At 37.9% G+C, this 22,330-nt stretch overlaps 1 protein-coding gene across 1 annotated transcript in view; it reads right to left on the bottom strand.

The window, feature by feature from the left end:
* Positions 1-20,303, bottom strand: part of LOC128217900 (abnormal spindle-like microcephaly-associated protein homolog) — a 29,391-nt gene extending 9,088 nt beyond the window's left edge. Inside the window, exons 1-19 of the mRNA XM_052925354.1 lie at positions 20,221-20,303; positions 19,735-19,943; positions 18,407-18,687; positions 16,664-16,795; positions 12,513-15,306; positions 11,983-12,081; positions 11,155-11,304; positions 10,626-10,783; positions 9,855-10,001; positions 9,361-9,502; positions 8,657-8,787; positions 8,132-8,307; positions 7,765-7,898; positions 6,742-6,930; positions 2,870-2,982; positions 2,257-2,455; positions 1,603-1,676; positions 951-1,151; positions 106-300 (exon numbers count right to left, since the gene is read on the bottom strand). Coding sequence (XP_052781314.1) covers positions 106-300; positions 951-1,151; positions 1,603-1,676; positions 2,257-2,455; positions 2,870-2,982; positions 6,742-6,930; positions 7,765-7,898; positions 8,132-8,307; positions 8,657-8,787; positions 9,361-9,502; positions 9,855-10,001; positions 10,626-10,783; positions 11,155-11,304; positions 11,983-12,081; positions 12,513-15,306; positions 16,664-16,795; positions 18,407-18,687; positions 19,735-19,915 — 5,496 coding nt within the window. The 5' untranslated portion in view covers positions 19,916-19,943; positions 20,221-20,303. The remainder of the gene's footprint in view (positions 1-105; positions 301-950; positions 1,152-1,602; positions 1,677-2,256; positions 2,456-2,869; positions 2,983-6,741; positions 6,931-7,764; positions 7,899-8,131; positions 8,308-8,656; positions 8,788-9,360; positions 9,503-9,854; positions 10,002-10,625; positions 10,784-11,154; positions 11,305-11,982; positions 12,082-12,512; positions 15,307-16,663; positions 16,796-18,406; positions 18,688-19,734; positions 19,944-20,220) is intronic.
* Between the last annotated feature and the right edge of the window lie 2,027 nt (positions 20,304-22,330).

The raw sequence follows: 22,330 nt of genomic DNA, 5'->3' as shown, positions 1-22,330 counted from the left end.
ATTTCATGAAGAACGATATCATTATTCCTTGACATTGATCAAAGTTTCATGCCTGCTAGAAAAAGTCTATTCTCTGCCTTTGAAATGCCTCACTCAATTGCATACCTGTATGAGGCTAACAGCGACTATCTGTTTCTTCCAGGCCTTTTCTAGTCTCCGTCTATTGGTCTCTAACCTGGCCTTGTGTCCCCTCCACACTCGCTGTATGCACACGGCAGCTTTTTCTTGACGCTGGGTTCTAAGACGCCCAAGAAATGCCCTAACTGCCCTTTGCAGTACAACCACAGCCTTGCCTTTCTCCTAGAATTTGTTTACCATTCAATTAAATATCAAAAACATTTATACATCTTTTGGTTTTTCTTCAGAAGGACTCGCTCATGTTTTGTAAAATGCACTGTAAATCATAAGCAGTGTAAGATACTTACATGTTGAACCCTTCAGGAATATTGATATTTGCTCAAATATTGTCTTCAAAGACCACAGTTTTGAATACCATTACTAACAGGCTTCAGCAATTCCTTTTAGCGTAATTGGTTGATTGACAGTATAACGTGATGTTATCAATGTATTCTTAAAAGTCAAAATATCAATGAACTTTTGTATAGGTCTTTGTGGCCTAGTCGTGAAGACATCGGTTTTCTATTTTTTTCTTTAACTTTAAAAACATGAGCGAGTCCCTCAAAAATGTCTTTAAAAAAAATATTCGAGGTTAAATATCTTTTGAATTTTTCACTTATTTAAATAAAGAAGTAAATCTGGTTAAAAGGTTTTATCTGACGCAAAATAGAGGAAACTGATTTAGCTGCATTTTGTTCATACAATAATGTTTCGTATTCATTTTAAACAAATATGAATCAATAGTAACAGTGTTGAACAGAATCTCATAAGTCATCGTATTCCATTTTTTATATTCTTAAGTATTTAAGAATATTTTGAATAATCCTACCAACCTTATACAGTTCCTCCATCTTCTTGAGCCTGTACGTCCTCCATGCATGTTGTATCACCCTTGCAGCACGTGACTCATGGCGTATGTCTAGCAGGCGTGCACACAGGTGTAACAGGTACGTGACGACCACCTTCTCATCTGGAATCGTGTTACACATGTCTCCCCAGTGTAGCATCATCGGTACACCACCTAGTTCTCGTACCTGGGGAAAAGATAACAGTTTATTTAACTGATTGTATATCATGTAAAAATACCTAGTATATTAGCAAATATATATTTGTTTTGACTTATCTTATATATATATTTTTAATATACTATATAACAGTTGGTAATGAACAGATCTTGTTTATTTTTCAAGAAATCAATTGCTTTTTGTTCCATTTACGGAAATTGTGTTTACCAATTTTAATAGGAAAATTTAATTAATTTTTTGGACACCTTTTTGCAAGAGGAAACTGCGTCAGAAGGCAATAAATTGCCCCAAGAAAACTGATTCTATTAATACCTAAAACTACATTATTGATACAAATATATCAAAGATAATTGATTTAGCCATAAGTTACACACTCAATACCATTTAAGGACATGTCAATAACTTTAAAATACAACTAGTAATCTTACCAAAAAAGACGTATGAATGGTTTTACAAGTACCTTTTCTGCAAGGAGTTTAAAGTTCTCTTTTTCATTGTTCATGAAACCTTCAAATATGACAGGATCTTCAACATCTGCAAAACAAATATAACTTCATTCAATAACTCTTCTTCAAATCTTGAATTCATTAAGACAATCAACATTGGTGTCATGATATTGTAAACTAAATGATTCAAATTGTAACAATTCATATATTCACTTATCAGGTTACTGTCAATTTAAATTCAAGAAGACAATCTGGGAAAAATGTCTAAAAGCAAGATTAATCAAAGCTCTATATTTCTATTTATCTATTATTTGCTTATGTTTACTTCTCTAAGGCCTATTCCAGTAAAATATGCAACCCATGGGGGGGGGGGGGGGGGGGAAGGCAATTATTTGAATAGCATATAGGTGGGTGTATTTTTTCGCTAATTTGGACCCCAAAAGGGTAAATTTGCTTCTGAAAGGAGGTGGTATATTTTAAAAGTGCATTCCCCCCGGGGTTTATATGTTTAAAAGGAATAGCACTAAGGAGTTTTTTAGATTTTGAATATGAATTATCTTTATAATTATCACAATAAGAAATCAACCTACCCTACCAGTTTTTAAACAAGATGTAACCTTTTCCACTTAATTTCTTGATATTTTTTGCCCAAGCTTATTTAACTGTACCTCCAAACACTGTAGCCGAGCTGGCACTGTCGTTGAAGCTGCAGTCGAGGTTCTGCTGACATTTCTTCTCCATGTCCGCGAGATGGGTGACCGTGGTCTCGTTACGGATGGCCGCCAGGGGCAATAACCCTGGCTGGTAGTAGTGCATGATGTGGCACAGGGCGCGACCGTCAGAGAAAGATACTGTGAAGTTCTCAATCTGAAAAACAAAAATATTATTAAATAAACAAATCAACTTGGTTTTTATAGCTGTTGAAAGTTTTTAATGAATTCTTTCTTAAAGTTTTAAAACAATAAGTCTTTGAAACTGTTTTTTTCTGTTTGCATTTGAGAGAAGACTTTTTCCCATGGAACTTTCATTTCAGTTTCCAAAAAATGTTTCACAGATAGATAGCACATGCAGAGATCATTTGTTTTGACCAGATACAAACCATTATGGTCCACATTGTTGTTGTTGTTGTTGGTTTACTTCGTAAAATGGAGCTCCTCATATTAAGTTTCTTCCCTTCTATTTTTCTTTAAATCCAGCAATTTTTCAAAGTTGTATCTAGAAATTTCAATAAACATGAACTTACAATGTAAAAGTACACTGTAAAAACTACACCGTTTATACCTGTATGTTGAAATGCGCACAAACAGCCCTGCACCATTTAAGCAGCAGGTTGAGTCTGTCGTCTTGGGTGTGAAGGTCCCCGGCATCCGAGTTACGATGGTTCAATCCATCAACTGAAATGAGATTATATAGCATGCTTAATGAGTCTCGAGTCCAAAGTCTAGACTCAGACTTAGAACAGCACAAGATTATAGAGCATGTCCAGTTGACAAGAAACGTCGGAATCTACACTCAGACAAGCACAAGATTATAGAGCATGTCCAGTTGACAGGAAACGTCGGAATCTACACTCAGACAAGCACAAGATTATAGAGCATGTCCAGTTGACAGGAAACGTCGGAATCTACACTCAGACTAGCACAAGATTATAGAGCATGTCCAGTTGACAGGAAACGTCGGAATCTACACTCAGACTAGCACAAGATTATAGAGCATGTCCAGTTGACAGGAAACGTCGGAATCTACACTCAGACTAGCACAAGATTATAGAGCATGTCCAGTTGACAGGAAACGTCGGAATCTACACTCAGACAAGCACAAGATTATAGAGCATGTCCAGTTGACAGGAAACGTCGGAATCTACACTCAGACAAGCACAATATTATAGAGCATGTCCAGTTGACAGGAAACGTCGGAATCTACACTCAGACAAGCACAAGATTATAGAGCATGTCCAGTTGACAGGAAACGTCGGAATCTACACTCAGACTAGCACAAGATTATAGAGCATGTCCAGTTGACAGGAAACGTCATAATCTACACTAAGACAAGCACAAGATTATAGAGCATGTCCAGTTGACAGGAAACGTCGGAATCTACACTCAGACAAGCACAAGATTATAGAGCATGTCCAGTTGACAGGAAACGTCGGAATCTACACTCAGACAAGCACAAGATTATAGAGCATGTCCAGTTGACAGGAAACGTCGGAATCTACACTCAGACAAGCACAAGATTATAGAGCATGTCCAGTTGACAGGAAACGTCGGAATCTACACTCAGACTAGCACAAGATTATAGAGCATGTCCAGTTGACAGGAAACGTCGGAATCTCCACTCAGACTAGCACAAGATTATAGAGCATGTCCAGTTGACAGGAAACGTCGGAATCTCCACTCAGACTAGCACAAGATTATAGAGCATGTCCAGTTGACAGGAAACGTCGGAATCTCCACTCAGACAAGCACAAGATTATAGAGCATGTCCAGTTGACAGGAAACGTCGGAATCTCCACTCAGACCAGCACAAGATTATAGAGCATGTCCAGTTGACAGGAAACGTCGGAATCTCCACTCAGACAAGCACAAGATTATAGAGCATGTCCAGTTGACAGGAAACGTCGGAATCTACACTCAGACAAGCACAAGATTATAGAGCATGTCCAGTTGACAGGAAACGTCGGAATCTACACTCAGACAAGCACAAGATTATAGAGCATGTCCAGTTGACAGGAAACGTCGGAATCTACACTCAGACAAGCACAAGATTATAGAGCATGTCCAGTTGACAGGAAACGTCGGAATCAACACTCAGACAAGCACAAGATTATAGAGCATGTCCAGTTGACAGGAAACGTCGGAATCTACACTCAGACTAGCACAAGATTATAGAGCATGTCCAGTTGACAGGAAACGTCGGAATCTACACTCAGACAAGCACAAGATTATAGAGCATGTCCAGTTGACAGGAAACGTCGGAATCTACACTCAGACAAGCACAAGATTATAGAGCATGTCCAGTTGACAGGAAACGTCGGAATCTACACTCAGACAAGCACAAGATTATAGAGCATGTCCAGTTGACAGGAAACGTCGGAATCTACACTCAGACTAGCACAAGATTATAGAGCATGTCCAGTTGACAGGAAACGTCGGAATCTCCACTCAGACTAGCACAAGATTATAGAGCATGTCCAGTTGACAGGAAACGTCGGAATCTCCACTCAGACTAGCACAAGATTATAGAGCATGTCCAGTTGACCGGAAACGTCGGAATCTCCACTCAGACTAGCACAAGATTATAGAGCATGTTCAGTTGACAGGAAACGTCGGAATCTCCACTCAGACAAGCACAAGATTATAGAGCATGTCCAGTTGACAGGAAACGTCGGAATCTCCACTCAGACCAGCACAAGATTATAGAGCATGTCCAGTTGACAGGAAACGTCGGAATCTCCACTCAGACAAGCACAAGATTATAGAGCATGTCCAGTTGACAGGAAACGTCGGAATCTACACTCAGACAAGCACAAGATTATAGAGCATGTCCAGTTGACAGGAAACGTCGGAATCTACACTCAGACAAGCACAAGATTATAGAGCATGTCCAGTTGACAGGAAACGTCGGAATCTACACTCAGACAAGCACAAGATTATAGAGCATGTCCAGTTGACAGGAAACGTCGGAATCTACACTCAGACAAGCACAAGATTATAGAGCATGTCCAGTTGACAGGAAACGTCGGAATCTACACTCAGACTAGCACAAGATTATAGAGCATGTCCAGTTGACAGGAAACGTCGGAATCTACACTCAGACAAGCACAAGATTATAGAGCATGTCCAGTTGACAGGAAACGTCGGAATCTACACTCAGACAAGCACAAGATTATAGAGCATGTCCAGTTGACAGGAAACGTCGGAATCTACACTCAGACTAGCACAAGATTATAGAGCATGTCCAGTTGACAGGAAACGTCGGAATCTACACTCAGACAAGCACAAGATTATAGAGCATGTCCAGTTGACAGGAAACGTCGGAATCTACACTCAGACTAGCACAAGATTATAGAGCATGTCCAGTTGACAGGAAACGTCGGAATCTCCACTCAGACTAGCACAAGATTATAGAGCATGTCCAGTTGACAGGAAACGTCGGAATCTCCACTCAGACTAGCACAAGATTATAGAGCATGTCCAGTTGACAGGAAACGTCGGAATCTCCACTCAGACTAGCACAAGATTATAGAGCATGTCCAGTTGACAGGAAACGTCGGAATCTCCACTCAGACTAGCACAAGATTATAGAGCATGTCCAGTTGACAGGAAACGTCGGAATCTACACTCAGACTAGCACAAGATTATAGAGCATGTCCAGTTGACAGGAAACGTCGGAATCTACACTCAGACTAGCACAAGATTATAGAGCATGTCCAGTTGACAGGAAACGTCGGAATCTACTCTCAGACTAGCACAAGATTATAGAGCATGTCCAGTTGACAGGAAACGTCGGAATCTACACTCAGACTAGCAATCTTCTTGAATAACCAAGAAACATCTTTATCTGTTTGTTTAACAAAAATAAATGTGAGTAGTTTTACATTCTCAAATAGTAATAAAATTCATCAAATGTTGTCATAAAAACTCAACTAGAAAGAACGCTACAAAAAAATCTAGATTTGCAGTTTTTCCACTTGAGTGTGAACTTCAGACTGTTTCTAATTGGGCACCTTTGATTTTAACAAACTGAAATTCCTAATCCTGAATAACTAGTTAGAGTATGAGGGATTCAGTCCCAAAGTCAGGGTTAAGGGACCTAGAATCATTGAGAGAAAAAAATAAAAGGCATTTGTATTTCTTTCAAGATATGTCTTACTTATTTAATGCAAATGCCAACTTAACAAATCTTCGATAGTCTAAAATAGATCTCAATCCTGATTTCAAGTTTAATCATGAATATTATCATACCTTGGTAGACTAAAACAGGCAGCTCTAGACAATTTATTTACCTATAGAGTATTGATTCAAACAGATGGCTGTTTGAGTTAAATTTTCAACATTTCAAAACATGCTATTTTTTCAATGGAAGCACTAGCAGTTGTATAAGAACGTGGAGTCTAGGACAGTTCTTACATACCTGAAGCCATTGCTTACCTGGCTTAAGAGCGGCTAGCCTGGAGAGTCGTTGTCTCACAGCGAGACTACGCTCCAACAGCCGCACCTCCTCTTTGAGCTGCTCTTCATTGATGAGCACAGCCACTTGGTAATGCAGGATAATAGCCCATAGTAGGGCCAGGGTCTTCTCCCGGTGGCCCTCGACAATATCTGCTGGGGTTGACTTGCCTGGAAGTAAAAAATAATAAAAATCACATGAAATAGTAATATTTCCTACCTTAACTTGTTGTTCATGAGCACAGTCACTTTGTAGAGGGGATTATGGCCCAAATTAGGGCTATGGTCTTTCTTGTTGACCCTCAACGATATGTTGGGGTTGATTTGCCAAGAGATAAATACGGTTAATGATGAGTTCATAGCTACATGACTTGCAAGATCATAATGGTAAGCATATGGCAGATGATCAGTGGTCTAGATTAGAACAAGCCTGCAACCCCTGCACTAGTAAAATGCTCTCCGGGCTTACTCAAATTCTGGATTTTATGTAGCAAAGCTTGTTAAGGATGTTGATACAACTTCTAGTGTCTGAATTCGGGCTTGTTCAGCCAAAGTCTAATTTCGATGACTGGATAATGTGCTTTTATCATAAAGTAAAGTGCTAAAATTGTGCATTTCCCAACTAAATGCTATAAGGTAAAGGATCTATACTTTGAGTTAAATTCCTAACGCCCAAGTATCATTTTTTCCCCGCTAAAAAGGAAAAGACCGAAAATCAATCTTCTGAAAATTTAGTTTAGAGTCGGAGAGTTTCAGGGGCCAGAAGCAGGGTTAAAGGGCTAAGACCCAAGTTGAACTTCTTTTCAAAACCATTTATTTTAATTTCAAGATACTGTTTGTAGTGTAATGTCCAGTAAAAAGGCACTGACACTATTGTCTGAAGCTAAAAGCTATCAATACTGTTTTCAGAGTTAGTCCCAAATTCTATCATCCCTGCTTTAAAAAGAACACCAAAATCTCATCCCAGAAGGTATTCCTTTTTTATAAATAAATTAGATATGTTACCTGGGTCAATGTTTTGGTCAGTGAGAGCCTTAAACACCAGCTTGATGTTATGGACCTTCTGTAGTCGACTGATGGCGGGCATTCTCAGCTGGACGCTTAGGTCCGTCCGCCCACATAGCATCTCAACCACACGACTGCAAGAATAATGTCTGTCCCTTTGTATCTTACTCGACTTGCAAGCACTAATTTGCAAGACATTCGGTTTAGACAGATTTTTTTACTATTAAAGTGTTTTGTTATGCAAAGGTTCAAAACCATTGAGTTTTTCATAATTTTTAATGTGCTTTTCACAATTTAGTAATGCACCTTATCTGCAACTCTAAACATGTCTTAAATTTAATCAGCAAACAAGCCTTAGAACACCTACGTGAGTCTGACCCCATCTCGGAGATCAATCGCCAGTTTCTTGACAGCGAAATCAAATTCATCGAGGGCTGTCTGTGTGTACATGACCTTGTAACCAAGGTAACCAAGATGGCGGTTGATGTCACCCTCACCAGACAGAAAGTCACGAGACATTTGGAGTAGCAAGTCCCTGCTGGCCTGTTTCAAGGAAAACAGATGGGTTTATTGGGATTTCAGTGAATATTCATTTAATGTTTTTTCATGTAACACTCATAAAAAAATTATGATAAAATCAGGTCACTTTCTAACCCAGTAACATACATATATATCACGTCGACAACCTGTTAACATTGGTTATCAATTTATGGAAAATATTTCATTTATTAATCAGAATCAGAAAATAGAAGCCATTTTGGTATGATATAAAGATAAGTGACCAAATATAGAAAAATATGGGGTCAACGCAAGACCAGTCCTTGACCAATGGTGTTGTGTCATTCATGTTTGAGGCGTGATATACATTGCTAAAGCTAACAATAGTACTAACCTTGTATTCTGAATCTTTGCAAAAGAGACAGGGGTTGTGGTCAATGATACGCTGTAGTTTGGCTTGGTCCAGGAAGTACACAAGCATCAGGAACTTCTTCAAGGTGTGCTGGGCACTCGCCTCTCCGTAACCTGGATAAAGGGATTATACATAGTGGGGACTGTATTGACAAATTAGCATTGTCGGATACCCCCGATACACTACTGCCCTATGCTTCTTTGTGTACTGTGCGTGGCAACTTCACTAGTAATCTGGTAGTCATGAATAATTGATGTGGTAGTTTTTATTTGTTCCACAAGTATGCACAGACACTCATACTTATGTTTTTAATTGTATCATGCAATTTCATTGGAAGAAAAGTTGTTTCCCCTGCCTTATGTATATTTATATAAACGAGATTCTCTCATAGAAAATGTTCTCATTAAAAACCTTCAGTCAAGATTTCAAAGAAAAATATTGTACAGCAAAAAATTAAACTGAGTACAACTCATTGTTTTTGATCAATTTTTCTGGAATAACTGTTTTTTTAAATTATCAGCACCTTCTTTACAAGAAAAATGTCTTTAAAAAAAGCAAAAACATGAGATTTTTTATTGGTTTTGACATTATGACATTATGTAGTCAAATGAGTTAAGATTCAGATTTAGATTCAACATCAGTTTTTTTTTGTGATTTTGTTAGCTCGAAGTTTCATAATGACCTACCATCTCTGTACAGATGTGGAACAGTTGGATGGGAGTATTCCTGGGCGATATCCGGGCTCGTCAGTAGCCGTGTGATGATAAACCGGGACAGTCCATACACGTCAGAGTTGCTCTGTAGAGGAACCACCTCTCCATAGATGGTCTGTAGAAGGAACAATATTTGTTGATCAATATTTACTGTCAGATAATGACACTTTTGCGATACACAAACAATATTACTTAAGTGGTAATTAGAAACAGTTATCTAAAAAATATATTCTAAACAATCAGACTTGCCAAGTTTTAATCGTGTTAAGTAATCAAGTTTTATAAATTTTGTAATGAATGACCATGGTATATATCAATATACTTCCAAAAATTTTTTTTACATTGTTGTTATTCAGTATTAAATCTTTGATTCATCTTAGCTGAGACAAGGTGACACAAAAAACTCCAATATATCCCAGTAAATACATTTTACCATTTCTTGATAAAACAATGATTTCCTCTTTCACCTCAAGTCCCACTCTGAGCCAGAGGGGATTGTACGAGAGCAGCATGTCCAGTAGACGTTGTTTAGCTCCAAGGTCCGCATGGATCATTTTGTCCTTGCGAACAAGAAGGCGTCGGCTCTCAACCTCACGCTCTAGCTTGTGGATAACCTGTAGAAGAAATGGTGAATCTGTAATATATATTATCTGAAAAGCATGTCCAGTAGATGTTTACTCAACGTTGGCGTGGTTTATCTTGTTTTGAATATCAGAAGCCGTCGGCTCTCGACCTCACGCTCTAGCTTGTGGATAACCTATGGAGGAAATGGTATAACTGTAATCATCAGACCAGCATGTCGAGTAGAGATTTTGCCCGAGGTTGATTTTCTCGTTTTTGCATTAAGCATACCAGCAACCTCATGCTCTTACTTGCGGATAGCATAACATGGAGAAATGGAAGACCAAATTTATGGTTAAAATATTTATTGTAGGAGACTACAATGTCCAGCAGATATTGATTGGCTCCAGCTTATTATTTAACTTAATTATTTTGTTACATGTAAAGAAATTTCAGTCTGAAACTGTTCCATTCCAATGAAATATCAACTGGACAGGCACTGTACATTTCTACTTGAGCCATTCTTCACATCAGAACTCTTTGAGATGATACAACGAATTCAAGGAACACTTGCCTAATAAGTTTTTGGACATACTGTTTATCTGTAACATTTTAGTTACAAAAGCAACATTTTAATATTCTCTTTTGCATCACATTTTAATGAGAAATTAACGTACCTGTCTTATAGCATCGGACTGGAACAGCCTACATGCTGACTTGCGAAGTCTGTTTAGCTTGCGATGGGCAGAGTATGTTCGAAACGACAATATCTCATTGGTTGGAGCCAGCTTGCCACGCCCCTTTTCCAGTTCAAGAGTCAGCTTGCCCGCATCAACTACAATAATATGAGGAGGTATACATACAGATATGTCAATCACTCAAGTGCAAACATGTAAACAGTACACAAGCGTGTCCAAGAGGGCTTTCAAACCCCCCAAAATTAAGTATCAATATGAATACTGAAATCAAAGAAACGTGATTTAGACAAGAATGAGGTAATTCATTTTCAAACAATGATATGACTGATTTTTCTTTTATTCAATTTTCAAATCCAAAGTATTGGGCTAAATAATTTTCTATTGGAATAAAAACAATTACCTTATTGAATACAAGTAAACTAAATAGCCAAGTGGCAAAGCCCTAATTAATTAATTTCCAGTAGTTCTTTATAAATTCCAAGACAGAGTAAGGCATTATGAACCCTACCTTTGACCTTGACATCACTCCCCTGAACCTCATCTGCGGGGGTCAGGATGAAGTTGAGCCAGTTAACGAAGCCTCGTTCCTGTTTCTCCATCCAACGCTCATCATAATACATGTTCTTGGCCGCAAAAGCTAGGGGGTGCTTTGGGATGACTGAAATAAGGTACAAATCTTGAAATAGCAACCTCATGTCATACAAAAAAAATTAAGGCCATAAATGTATTTTAGTTGGACTGATTTTATGACTGGGTTTAAGATAGATGTATGGAAGGGTGATGCACCCTGCCCTTTTTGAAAGCACACTTCTGCCCTCATGGAGACCAGCATGAGCACCCTTGAGAATTGAATGCTCTTGATAATCACATGCTATTATAAATATATACGAATTTATTATACATGTGTATCTTGTGGTTGAAAATTAAAACTTCTTCCATTTAAACATATAATCCCTGGGGGGAAGGCACTTTTAAACTATACCAACCCCCTTCAGAAGAAATTTCGCTCTTTTGGGGTCCAAATGAGCGAAAAAAGACACCCACCCATATACTATTTAAATAATTGCCTCCCCCCCATGGGTTATATGTTTGACTGGAATAGCCCTTAACACATTTCTAACATTTTCTGTCAAATTTATAAATATCAAGTTCTTCACAGCCCGATACACTGTGCCCTTTTCCCCTCAGCACCCTGTCCCTTTTTGCATCACCCTGCTTTTTTTCTCAAAACCTGCCTAACACCCAATATGTTTTCAACCCATGTATTATTTCATTATCGCATACATGTATTAATGTAAAATAACATTTTAAATGCTATAATGAGTAACAATCATACCTGACTTCGTTTTCTTTGACAGAATGAGCACTGACTGTGACAGACCCTTTGAGGCTGCCAGCCTTGGTTTCATTGGTTGTCTGCCAGCACCAGAATTGCCTGAAAAAATGATTTTAAAATATACAGTCAATAATAATCCTGATAACTCTATTAAAAAGCTGCTAGTTGTTAATAAAACAGGTACAGATAAAAAATATAAGTGATACTTTGGCATATTTTTAACATGGGAATATGTTTATCAAGTATCTATTAGTTGAAAACTCCAATTATTATTTAATTAAGCTGTTTTATACGACTGTACACAAATCATATGTTTTTGTTTTGTTACATTCATTAATTCAGTAAGTCAAATGAGTCCAACTTCATATTGCATTTTAATTTTTTAAAAATTGCATGTCTCAATTGACCTTTTTTAGTGTGCTCCTTAAATATCAAATAAATATGACTCTGTTATACTCTTACAGAGTTAGGCAGAATGATTTAAAATCACATAGGAAGAAAAAGTTGCAACTGTATCATGTATATGCTACCTGAAGATTTGATTGGCCCTCTTGACACCACTCTGGTTGTGTTAGCCTTTGAGACAAGCCCTGATGTCCCGGAACTGCCTGTAGAAGTGACATTCCTAGTAGCCGATAGCGTAGACTTAGGAACTGGTCTAGCTGATACTGAACTCCTTAGGGGTGCAGAAGACTCTGAGCACACACGCTTGGTTCTCACATCAACCTCTTGTGCCACGGGGTTACTGCGCTTCTTCAGGAATCTCTTAGGATCAGGCTTAACATTAGGTTTTCTAGCAGGTGCTTCTTGTTTTGGTCCGCTATCATTCATTGGTATGAAAAAAAGCCCACCTTCTGCTTCAACCTCTGCATCTGTTGCAGTTTTCTTTGATTCAAAGACTTCAGAATTAGCTTTATCCACTGCAGTGAATTTATCTTTGATCTCCTCCATACTGAGGTTATGCACTGACTGAGCACCTACAGAACGCCGGGCAGACAGTGTTCTTCGTCTTGTATTTGCACTTGGTGGCGAAAAGACATCACCATGTTCATCATCCTCATTTGGCATATTAGGATCACCAAGCTGGCTAACATGAAGACTGTTTTCAACAGCTAGGTCATTTTCAGATATATCCGGTTTTTCTTCTTTTTGTGTCACCACTTTATCTAATTTATCCAACTCATTGGATTCGCTCTCTTGAGTTATGTTATCATCAACATGCTCATCTAGTGTCTTTTCTGCTGGAATTCTTTCACAGCTCTCTTTCTTTTCTTCCAAAAAGCTGGGCTCCATGACTGCATGTTTTTCTTTGTCAGAATTAGCCTGAAGAAAGCTTGGCTCATCATCAACACTAAATAACTGTTTTCCAGCCACACAACTCAGGTTGAGGACCTTTGGTTGGTAGACAACATGCGTTGATCGCCTAGAGTGGTTAGGATTGGGACTGGTAGGCAAATGGTTGGGTGTAGCCTGAAAGTTAGCATCTTTAAGCAATATGCTCTTGTCGGCTGATACTTCAAAGGTGCTGTTTTGGGATGACCTATTTCCATCAGTTTTATCCGAAGCAGCCAACTCCTCTTGGATGCAGTCTGGTTTAAACAGTGATGTATGGACCCCACCATTATGAATGTGGTGGTTTAGCAGGGCATCTGAGGGGCGGGACTTTGTTACTGTCAGAGTAGCCCTGCGTGAAAATTCCTCAGTAGGAGCAGCCAGAATTTTGTTTGGAGATCCAAACTTCTCTTCCAATGAATCTTCATTCTCTAAACTATCAGCTGAATACATTCTCTCCATTTTCGGTCTTCTATCAGCATCAGGATTCTCAGAACTATTTACGTTAGCTTTAAGGGCCTCATCAATCTTATGCAAAGCATCATTTTCAGTTTGTTCATCTTCTTCAACAAGTTTACTTTCAAGCTTCTTTTCTCCAGCCATGTTAGATTTCTTATTCCCACCTTTTATAACTGTAAAAGTAGTTCTTCTAGGACTTGCTTCGGATGGCGCTTGTTCGTCCAACATTTTCAACTTTTCAGAGCCCGTCACAAAAGTCCCCCTTCTGAAACTTTCAGCTGCAGGCATAGAAAACCTAGGTGAGGTTCTTGTTTTAACAAATGTCTCTCTTCTCTCTACACATTTTGCTACTTCAGACTCGAGTCTTTCGGCCAGTCCAGACTCATTCCCGCTGCTCTCAATCTCCAAGCTCTTATTATGAATAAATGACTTCAAATTCTTCAGCTGCTTTAAAACAGCACTGCCTTCTGACGATGATCTGCGCTTTTTAGCTTTAACAATGTGCCCATCATTGTCCACGGGTCTAGAACTGTTACGTTTCACACTACGAAGCAGACGGACCCCAGTTGGCTCCTCTGATGAATCAAACCTTCCACTTCTTCGTAAGGACTTTCTGCGAATGTTTTGACTCCTGACTTCAGGTTTAAGAAAGCTTGGCTCATCAGCAGGACTGACATTCTCCTGATTACCCTCCATCTCAAGACTATCCTGCAAACTGTCATTCAGGTGCTTCTGGGTCAATACATTTTTGGTTGGAACCAAAAAGCTTGGATCTTCCCTTTCATCCAATTTGATCTCATCTTGTTTATTCTCCATTGAATTTGATCTCAATTTAGGAGCAGAATATGCCACAGTGTTGTCAGATTTTGTTTCAATCTTTTTAATAAAACTTGGATTTGGGCAGTTGCTTTTAGGTTCCACCGTTGTTTCTAAAAAGCTTGGTTCAGCATTCAAACGGTCGTGACTCTGCTCTAACACTTGTATACCACTAATATTACAGTCATCAATATTAATTAGACTTGTGTCTTTAAGCCCCAGCACTTGATCATTGTGAATAATTGGTACCACAAGGCCAAGGTTTCCTGAGACATTGGAGTATGTATTGGAACGTCTCATTTTTTTGCGAGGTACCACGCTGCCTGGTTTGGATTTTGTAACAGTACCTTGAGGCCCTTCTCCAGATGATCTCTTTACAGGCCTTTCAACTTCAACTGGATCAACATTTTCATCATTGTCATCAACAGTCTCACTTTCTCGAAACTGACCACTGTTTCGACTTGATCGTCTTCGACCTTCCTCAGACTTTTTCCCTACTGATTTCCTCCCAGGCTTAGAGTTTTGGCCAACCCCTTTCACACCTACTGTAACCGCGGGCTTTCTTGCTCTACTGTCTTGTGTATGTGGAGCACCTCTAGAACCAGGTCTTGTTGGTTTCTTCTCAGGACTGTACGCGTGGTCGATGTTTGCTAGACTCGATGTTTGAATCACAGAGAAAGGCCTGGATGCCTTGGAGGCTAGAAGACCTGTTCGCTTCTGGAAAAGAAAGTCCAAAACTCAGACTCATATGGTTAAGGTTGAGAAGTTGTCTAAATGAGTAAAAGCCCAAAACCATCCTGGTTTAAAAAAATAATGCTTTTGTTATATTTATGTTAAAAATAAATTTCATCCTCTGTAACCAGTCTATGCATAACGTATAACTCCTGGGAAAATTTACTGCAGAACCTTCAAACTCATTAATAATTAATAGGGATTGTAAGGAGTAGTAAAATCGGTACTCCATTACGCAGATAATTTGAATTGGTTTTTCGGGAAAGACAAGTTTGGGCATTCATGTATCGTTCATGGCTTTTTGCGATGGTCGTAATATTGGCCATTTCCATCTCTAAATAAGACTGTCAGTATGTATGCAAAATCCATAAAAAGAAAACAAATGTTGATTCATGTTTTTTTCAAATTTGTCCTTTTCATTTCATTTTATACATACATACATATGTAAATACAATATAAATGGAAAGTAAAACTCGGATCTTACTGAAATATTGTTGTTCACCTCATTAATAGGCATTATTCCTGAATTAAGATATCCACCAATCAATTGTGATAATCATTGCAAAAATACGCCCTTTCAGGAATCATTGCTCGTATTTCGCTTGTCATGTTCATTGTTTGGTGAACTTTCTAATTGGTAAACAATATAATTGTGAAGGAGATGTACCGCTATCAGAACTTCGGTAATTGACATCAGTGCTATTTGCAAATCAGGGCCCTTTGTTGACAGTTAGCAACTCTCACAACAACTGTCAATTAATTTAAAAGGGACAATTGTGTACACAGCGGGGATTAGAGGGATCGTAAATTGTCTTCTTGAAAATGCGCCAGATCTTATACTTACGCCTGTAAATTGCGTATTTGGTGCATTCTATAAAAAAAACTTTTCGAGTACTCGAGTTGTAATTTGGTACTCGGATGATTGATCAAGTACTCGAGTACTCGTTGCCATCCCTAATAATTTACAAGGCAAAACCCAGACAATCAAATGGACATCTAAGACACACCTCAGGCAATTCAGAAATATCCGAAGTTATTATTGAATGCATGTACTCATGCATAATGAAGTTTCACTAGCATATTTTCCTACAGTATAATTATTATGCAGAGTAATTAGACATATGTTGTTGGTAGTAATTACATACTTATATTAACATATTGAATTTGGGCTACATAATCTTGATTGTGGTGACTGCATAGAACATGAACAGAAATATATGACCATATATGTTTGGCACTTTCTTCAGTCTTGCAAGATTAGGATTACTGTATTTTGCCTTGCACACCAAAAAATCTCATTTAATAGTACCAGGTATGAATAAGAGCATTGTAAGACACCTACTCCTGAAGTTTTCTTTTTCTTTGGTGGCTCGGTCACTGTACCAAACACATATGCCTGTAGCCTATAGCTGTTGTCTATCTGCATCAACACCATCTCTCGACATCCACCTGCATCCTTGGGGACCCAGGTTATCTGTAGACAACAAGGGATTAAATAATGATCATGATAATCTTGCACAAAGTGAATGTTAATTTTGAAATAATATGTAAATTTCAAGACTGATAGTAAAACCACAGGGTCCAAATACCTAAACTGAGAGGAGATACAATGTTTTGCTATTTTCAGTCGAACTGAAATTTAATTATAATAGATAACTAGTTAATCTGTAACCAGGTAACAAGTTAGTATTCATATTCATTATGTGAGCTGCAGTTGTTGTTGATTATAAGTATAACTTTAATTTGGCCTGATATTTATAAATTTATTGCATGACTAAAGTCATTGAATGATTCAGAGATGAAAACAGACCAATAATCCCAACCAGATCATGAAAACTTAGTTTTAGCAGGAGGGATACAGGTCTTCAGCTGGGAAATGGGGCTTACAGCCCTGTTGAGTTTTTTTTAAAACAAACTTATAAATATGTTGTTTCAATTTTCATTGCATTTCTTACTATTTTAATCCAAAATGACCATTAAACAATATCTTTACAAATATACCACATTCTGAAATTGAAAGCACTTCATCCTGATTAATCCTGAACTTTATCATCATTGTTGCATACATATAACTAGTGATGAAACTATTATCGAGTACAATCGATAAATCGTCGCCGACAGTGCTATGTCGGCGACAATCGATAGTGGTTGTCCAAAATCGATGTCCCTAATGGTACTTCCGGTAACTACGTTTTGTTTTGTGGTAAAAGTCGCTTTAATGTCAATTTAAATGTCCGGTAAATTCTCGTTTAGTTCATTTTAACAAGGGCGGTCACTTTCTTACACAATTGCGGTGAATGTAAACACTTTTGTTTAAAAACTTACAAACTATCCCAAAGGTACAAATTGCTTTTAATTTTTTATATATTTCATAAAACCTTATTCAATAACCTCTTTGGTGTTGTGGGTCCGGTCTTACCTGCAAATACCGAGGATCCTGGCCCGATGCATTCTGTTTTTGAAACCTTCTTTTGGTATCGTTTGTAATTAACTAATTTACCTTCTTTGTGAAAGTTTCATGAAATTAAGATGTTCTAATGAAATATTAATAACTGGTTATGAATGCTAAGCTGGTTCACAGATATTTAATATGCTTTTACATGGATAAAATGCTAAGATAACTATAAATTAACTGACTTGATGCGGTGTGCATCATTTTGCAATTGATGTGCAATTATTATGTGTTGTGTTTTTATATTTTTCCATATTAAGTTATTAAAGACAGAAAAATGTTATGGACATTGACTTACTGTTGCAAAAGGCATGACTATAGCATCACACGTACTGATTCCAGGCTTAACCATTTAAATGATCATGATGATACTATGTATAAAGAATGTATTCCTTACTGATATTATGAACTTTCGATTATTGTCCGATAGTAAATCGAAGTGCTTGGTTCGATTCAATTCGATTATCGATAGCAAATATAGTCCGATTTTCAAACACTACATATAACTAATACGTTTAAGATATTTGGTCCGAGACAATGATATGGTTTGGCCAAGTTTCTCTTATGAAAACAAATCAAAATAACTTTTAAAACTAAGTGAACAATGTCAGCCAAAGGGAATGAGCAACAAACCTCTAATGGGAATGAATCATTGGGCCCAACCACAACTTCGCGACAGTTTACAGTAAAGTTCTTTTTCTCCGGCACTTTTTCCACCTTCACACTCTGCTCATAGTCATGGGGATTCCTCAACATGAGAGTGCACATTCTCTCCTGTCCAAGTTTTAACGTGCCAAACCCTAGTCTTGGAGGAGCCGTGAAGTGTGTCAAGGTCAAGACTTCCATGTTTTCACTTTTACGTCTCACTGGCTCTTGTAACTCTGACTTGTCCACAGCTATCTCAAATTTAAAGCCTGTAATTTTAAATCATTACAGTTCATTTATAATATACTGAACAAATTGAAATGCATAAAGTGTTTAATGCACCAAATCAGAAAGACCATAGAAAATTATATAATATATTCATTTTAATGACTAAAATATTTGAACTCTGGTTTCAGATCCTTCAAGAGTTTCAAACAAAATCACTTTTAAATGTCACACAATTTAATAAATATTGAATTTGTATAAATTATAAGATTACATATTTAGAAGTTCAAAACCTCAACCATTAATTTTTATGGCTTTTTATTTCTAGATGATGAAATGATACCCGGGCTTCCATTAAAGAAAGTTTGTAAGTTTACTACTCACTAATACTTCCAAAAGTGAGTCTTCAAAAGCTTGGATATTCAAATGGTCAATAAGTTCTTTGTGGAGTTGGCATGTTTTATTTCTTATTTTTTCATTGTTGTTCAAAAATGGACAAATTCTAAGCCGTTGAGGCACTTGAATTCTTTGTTTCAGAGATAAAATCCAAAAGTGATGGCAAGGATCAGAGTAGCCACAATGATGCATGTTAGGGAAATTTTTTAACATTCGGATATTCATTTTGTTCCCTATTAAACAGAGTTCAAACTGTCAGATTCAAATCCTTATTCTTAATGGAATTTCTTTGATACCCACAATTTAACCCAATATCCTTTGTGCCAGGAAATACAACTCTTATTCTTAAACCATGGCAGAATGGAGTTATGAGAAACCACTAGCGGATTTAGAGGGGGGCGCATCCGGCGCGCGCCCCCTCTAAAATCGTCAAAGTTTACTTTTTATGTCAATTTAGGAGATAAAAAATAATAAAATATGCCCATAATGCATCATTTCCAACTACAAATTGCTATTTTTTCTTGATTGCTTAACCTCCAATCCATATGCAAACAGTTTATGCCATACACTTTCGGTTCAGAGGGAGGGGTGCATGTCAAAAGGTTGCGCCCCTAAGCTACGCCCCCTCTAACGTTGATTCCTGGATCCGCCCCTGGAAACAAAACATTTTTTTTTCATTTTACATAATATTATACCTTTGGGTGTATTTTCAAACCAGGACCTCCTGCTTTTCCTCCTTGCTTTGCCTGGGTTTGGTGTTGAGGTCGGCAGGCCAGCCATGGCAGAGGGGTAGGGCACAGCTTGGTCTAGCATGGAGAACTCAAAGGTAGACACACCCTCCCCTCTGTCACCACTCAAAATGCTTACACCAGACATTGTAGGAAATATCTGTGTAAAACTGAGTCTGCAAGTGGAAACATTCAGACACTAGATCTGTGTGGCTATTAAACCCGTAATTCTTTTCATAAGTTATATGTTTCACTGTCGCTGTTATCATCCTTTTAAAAATGCATCATAAAAAAATATAAAAATATTGACTAACCTGTCAAACCTGACCTCGCGAAATCATATTGCATAAACATAAAACATAATTATTTCAGAATATTTTGACAGAAATTGAATCACGAATGCTGATACGACACATGATTTTTTGGGGAATATAATTTACTTTCGTTACTTACATATTTTACCAGACTTTCATTTTCGTAGAATCTTTCTATATTTCCATTGTTGACATTTTCTAATTCAAATGTTCGGATTTGCGCCGACCAATCAGAACCTCGGTGTTTCAAAATTGACCAATCAACTCATAACATTTACTTTTTTTAATCAACAGCGGCGGAAGTAATCGATTATCACGATATTAAACCGGTTCTATATACTAACTATCTTGCGCCAAGAAACTCTGTGACCAAACTTTATTTTGAACGCATTTGGATTTCTGTATACTACAACTGAGCCAGTGTCAGAATAATTAAAACATATATTTATATTTCCATATTATCATTTTTGACCAGTAGTGTGTTATTTGTGGAATTTGTGTTGTTGTTCCTTGTTTGTGAATGCCGTTGCCAGTTCCGTTCTAGTCTGTGTCATTGGTGTTGACCCTGTGTCATTTGAAGAAGGCTTATGTTTAGACTTTCGACAACTGGATTTGTTTATGTAGTTTTTCATATAAATATGTTAAACTGAACCTGAATGTGACGTTTGTTTTATTTCATTACGCTGCGTATCTATATAAATATAGGCGGCAACGGTACCGTTATGAAACGACTGTTGACGGAATCCGATTTAAATGATAGACGGTACGCAGAAACTCAATTTTTTGCATCGTACCGGGTATGCAGACTCAGAAATGTTTATTCAACAACGCCAGCGGACTATCCATGAGCGACGGCCCCGGTGAAAGTTTTAATTGTGTAATGTTGTGTGGGTAAAGTCACGGTGCACAGACATAATGTAACCCTCCGAAGGCGTTAGAGCTACCCGGTTCTTTTGCGTGCGCAAGCGCATAGGACTTTTACACGGGACCCCCGATATGACTGTAAAGCCGCACCAATCATATTGGCGCTAATCGAAATTGAAGCGCCAAACTTGGCGATCCATCCAATGATACTGTGACCTTTACCTGATGTACCTAGTTGCTGATGGATTGTGAAACCTACAGTCCTTCAAGCTGGGCAGGCGGGCAAATCCGGACTCAGCAGCCGCCGGACCGAGATTTAGCGTATTCTTTCACATTATCGCGTAAAACTTTCTAACGAAAAGTTGAACTCATAACCCAGCAAAGCACCCAGCAAAACATACATGTACATTTTGCATTGGTTTCACATGAAACGACCCGAAATAATTCCTTGTAGTTTTAAATTAAGCCCGAATCAACTGTGTCGTTTTAAACCAAACTTTTCGTTTTACATGGACGTTTAGACGATGAGATAACATGTATCCTCCAGGTAGCAGCGAATAAGTGCATCTGAAGTAAAATTGAATGGTCAATTTGAATTATTGAGAATATGACAATAGTGAATTTCTTGAAACATTTAAGCAGGTCTTATATCTTCATGCCATGATGCCTTTGTGGTAAGAATGACAAGGGTTAGGCCAACTTGGCGAGTTTTCCCATTCATGTTTGAGGAAATATATATAGGTCCAGGCATTGCCGTGTTTTCATTTGGATAAGCTTTGGTCTATCGATGAACGGACCGACCGACATGTGCAAAGCAACACGCCTCTCATCTTCGAAGGTGAAATAATACTACTTATAGAAACTTATCAACGACTCCCTTTCCGAAGATCATTCCTATACTGAAGAATCAATTTACTCCGTTGCTGATTATATAATTAATCAAGAAAACGCCAAGTGGGCCTTGCCCTAAAAAAATCAATTAGCAATGCTCCAAGACCAGCGTCGTCGGAATAACTCCATTATTGATGCCTTCTTCTCCGGATTGATCATGACATTTTCCCGTAAACGAGCTCTACGAAATGAGCGATTATCACCGCTAATAAGAGGTCGGCTTTTTGATTTGAAAAACTGAATTTTAGTGTCTCGTCTACATTAAAAATATGCGTGCTGGGTTTGCAGATTATATTTAAAAATTACACTTTGTATTTGAATCATGTTTCTTTAAAACAAAGTTTCGTCAACTGGCCAATCTTTATAAACCACCGGAAAGCATAAAGGTAAAGTTTATATTCGTTGTCTGATACTGAATAGGGACCACTTTTTCACACGGAAATGGACGTTTTTTCTTGAATACCTCGAGAAATGCTTTTTTCCGAATGGTATTT

The sequence above is a fragment of the Mya arenaria genome, chromosome 2 (genome assembly GCF_026914265.1).
Source record: "Mya arenaria isolate MELC-2E11 chromosome 2, ASM2691426v1".
NCBI lineage: Eukaryota > Metazoa > Mollusca > Bivalvia > Myida > Myidae > Mya > Mya arenaria.
This window is presented reverse-complemented; position numbering and strand designations above follow the sequence as displayed.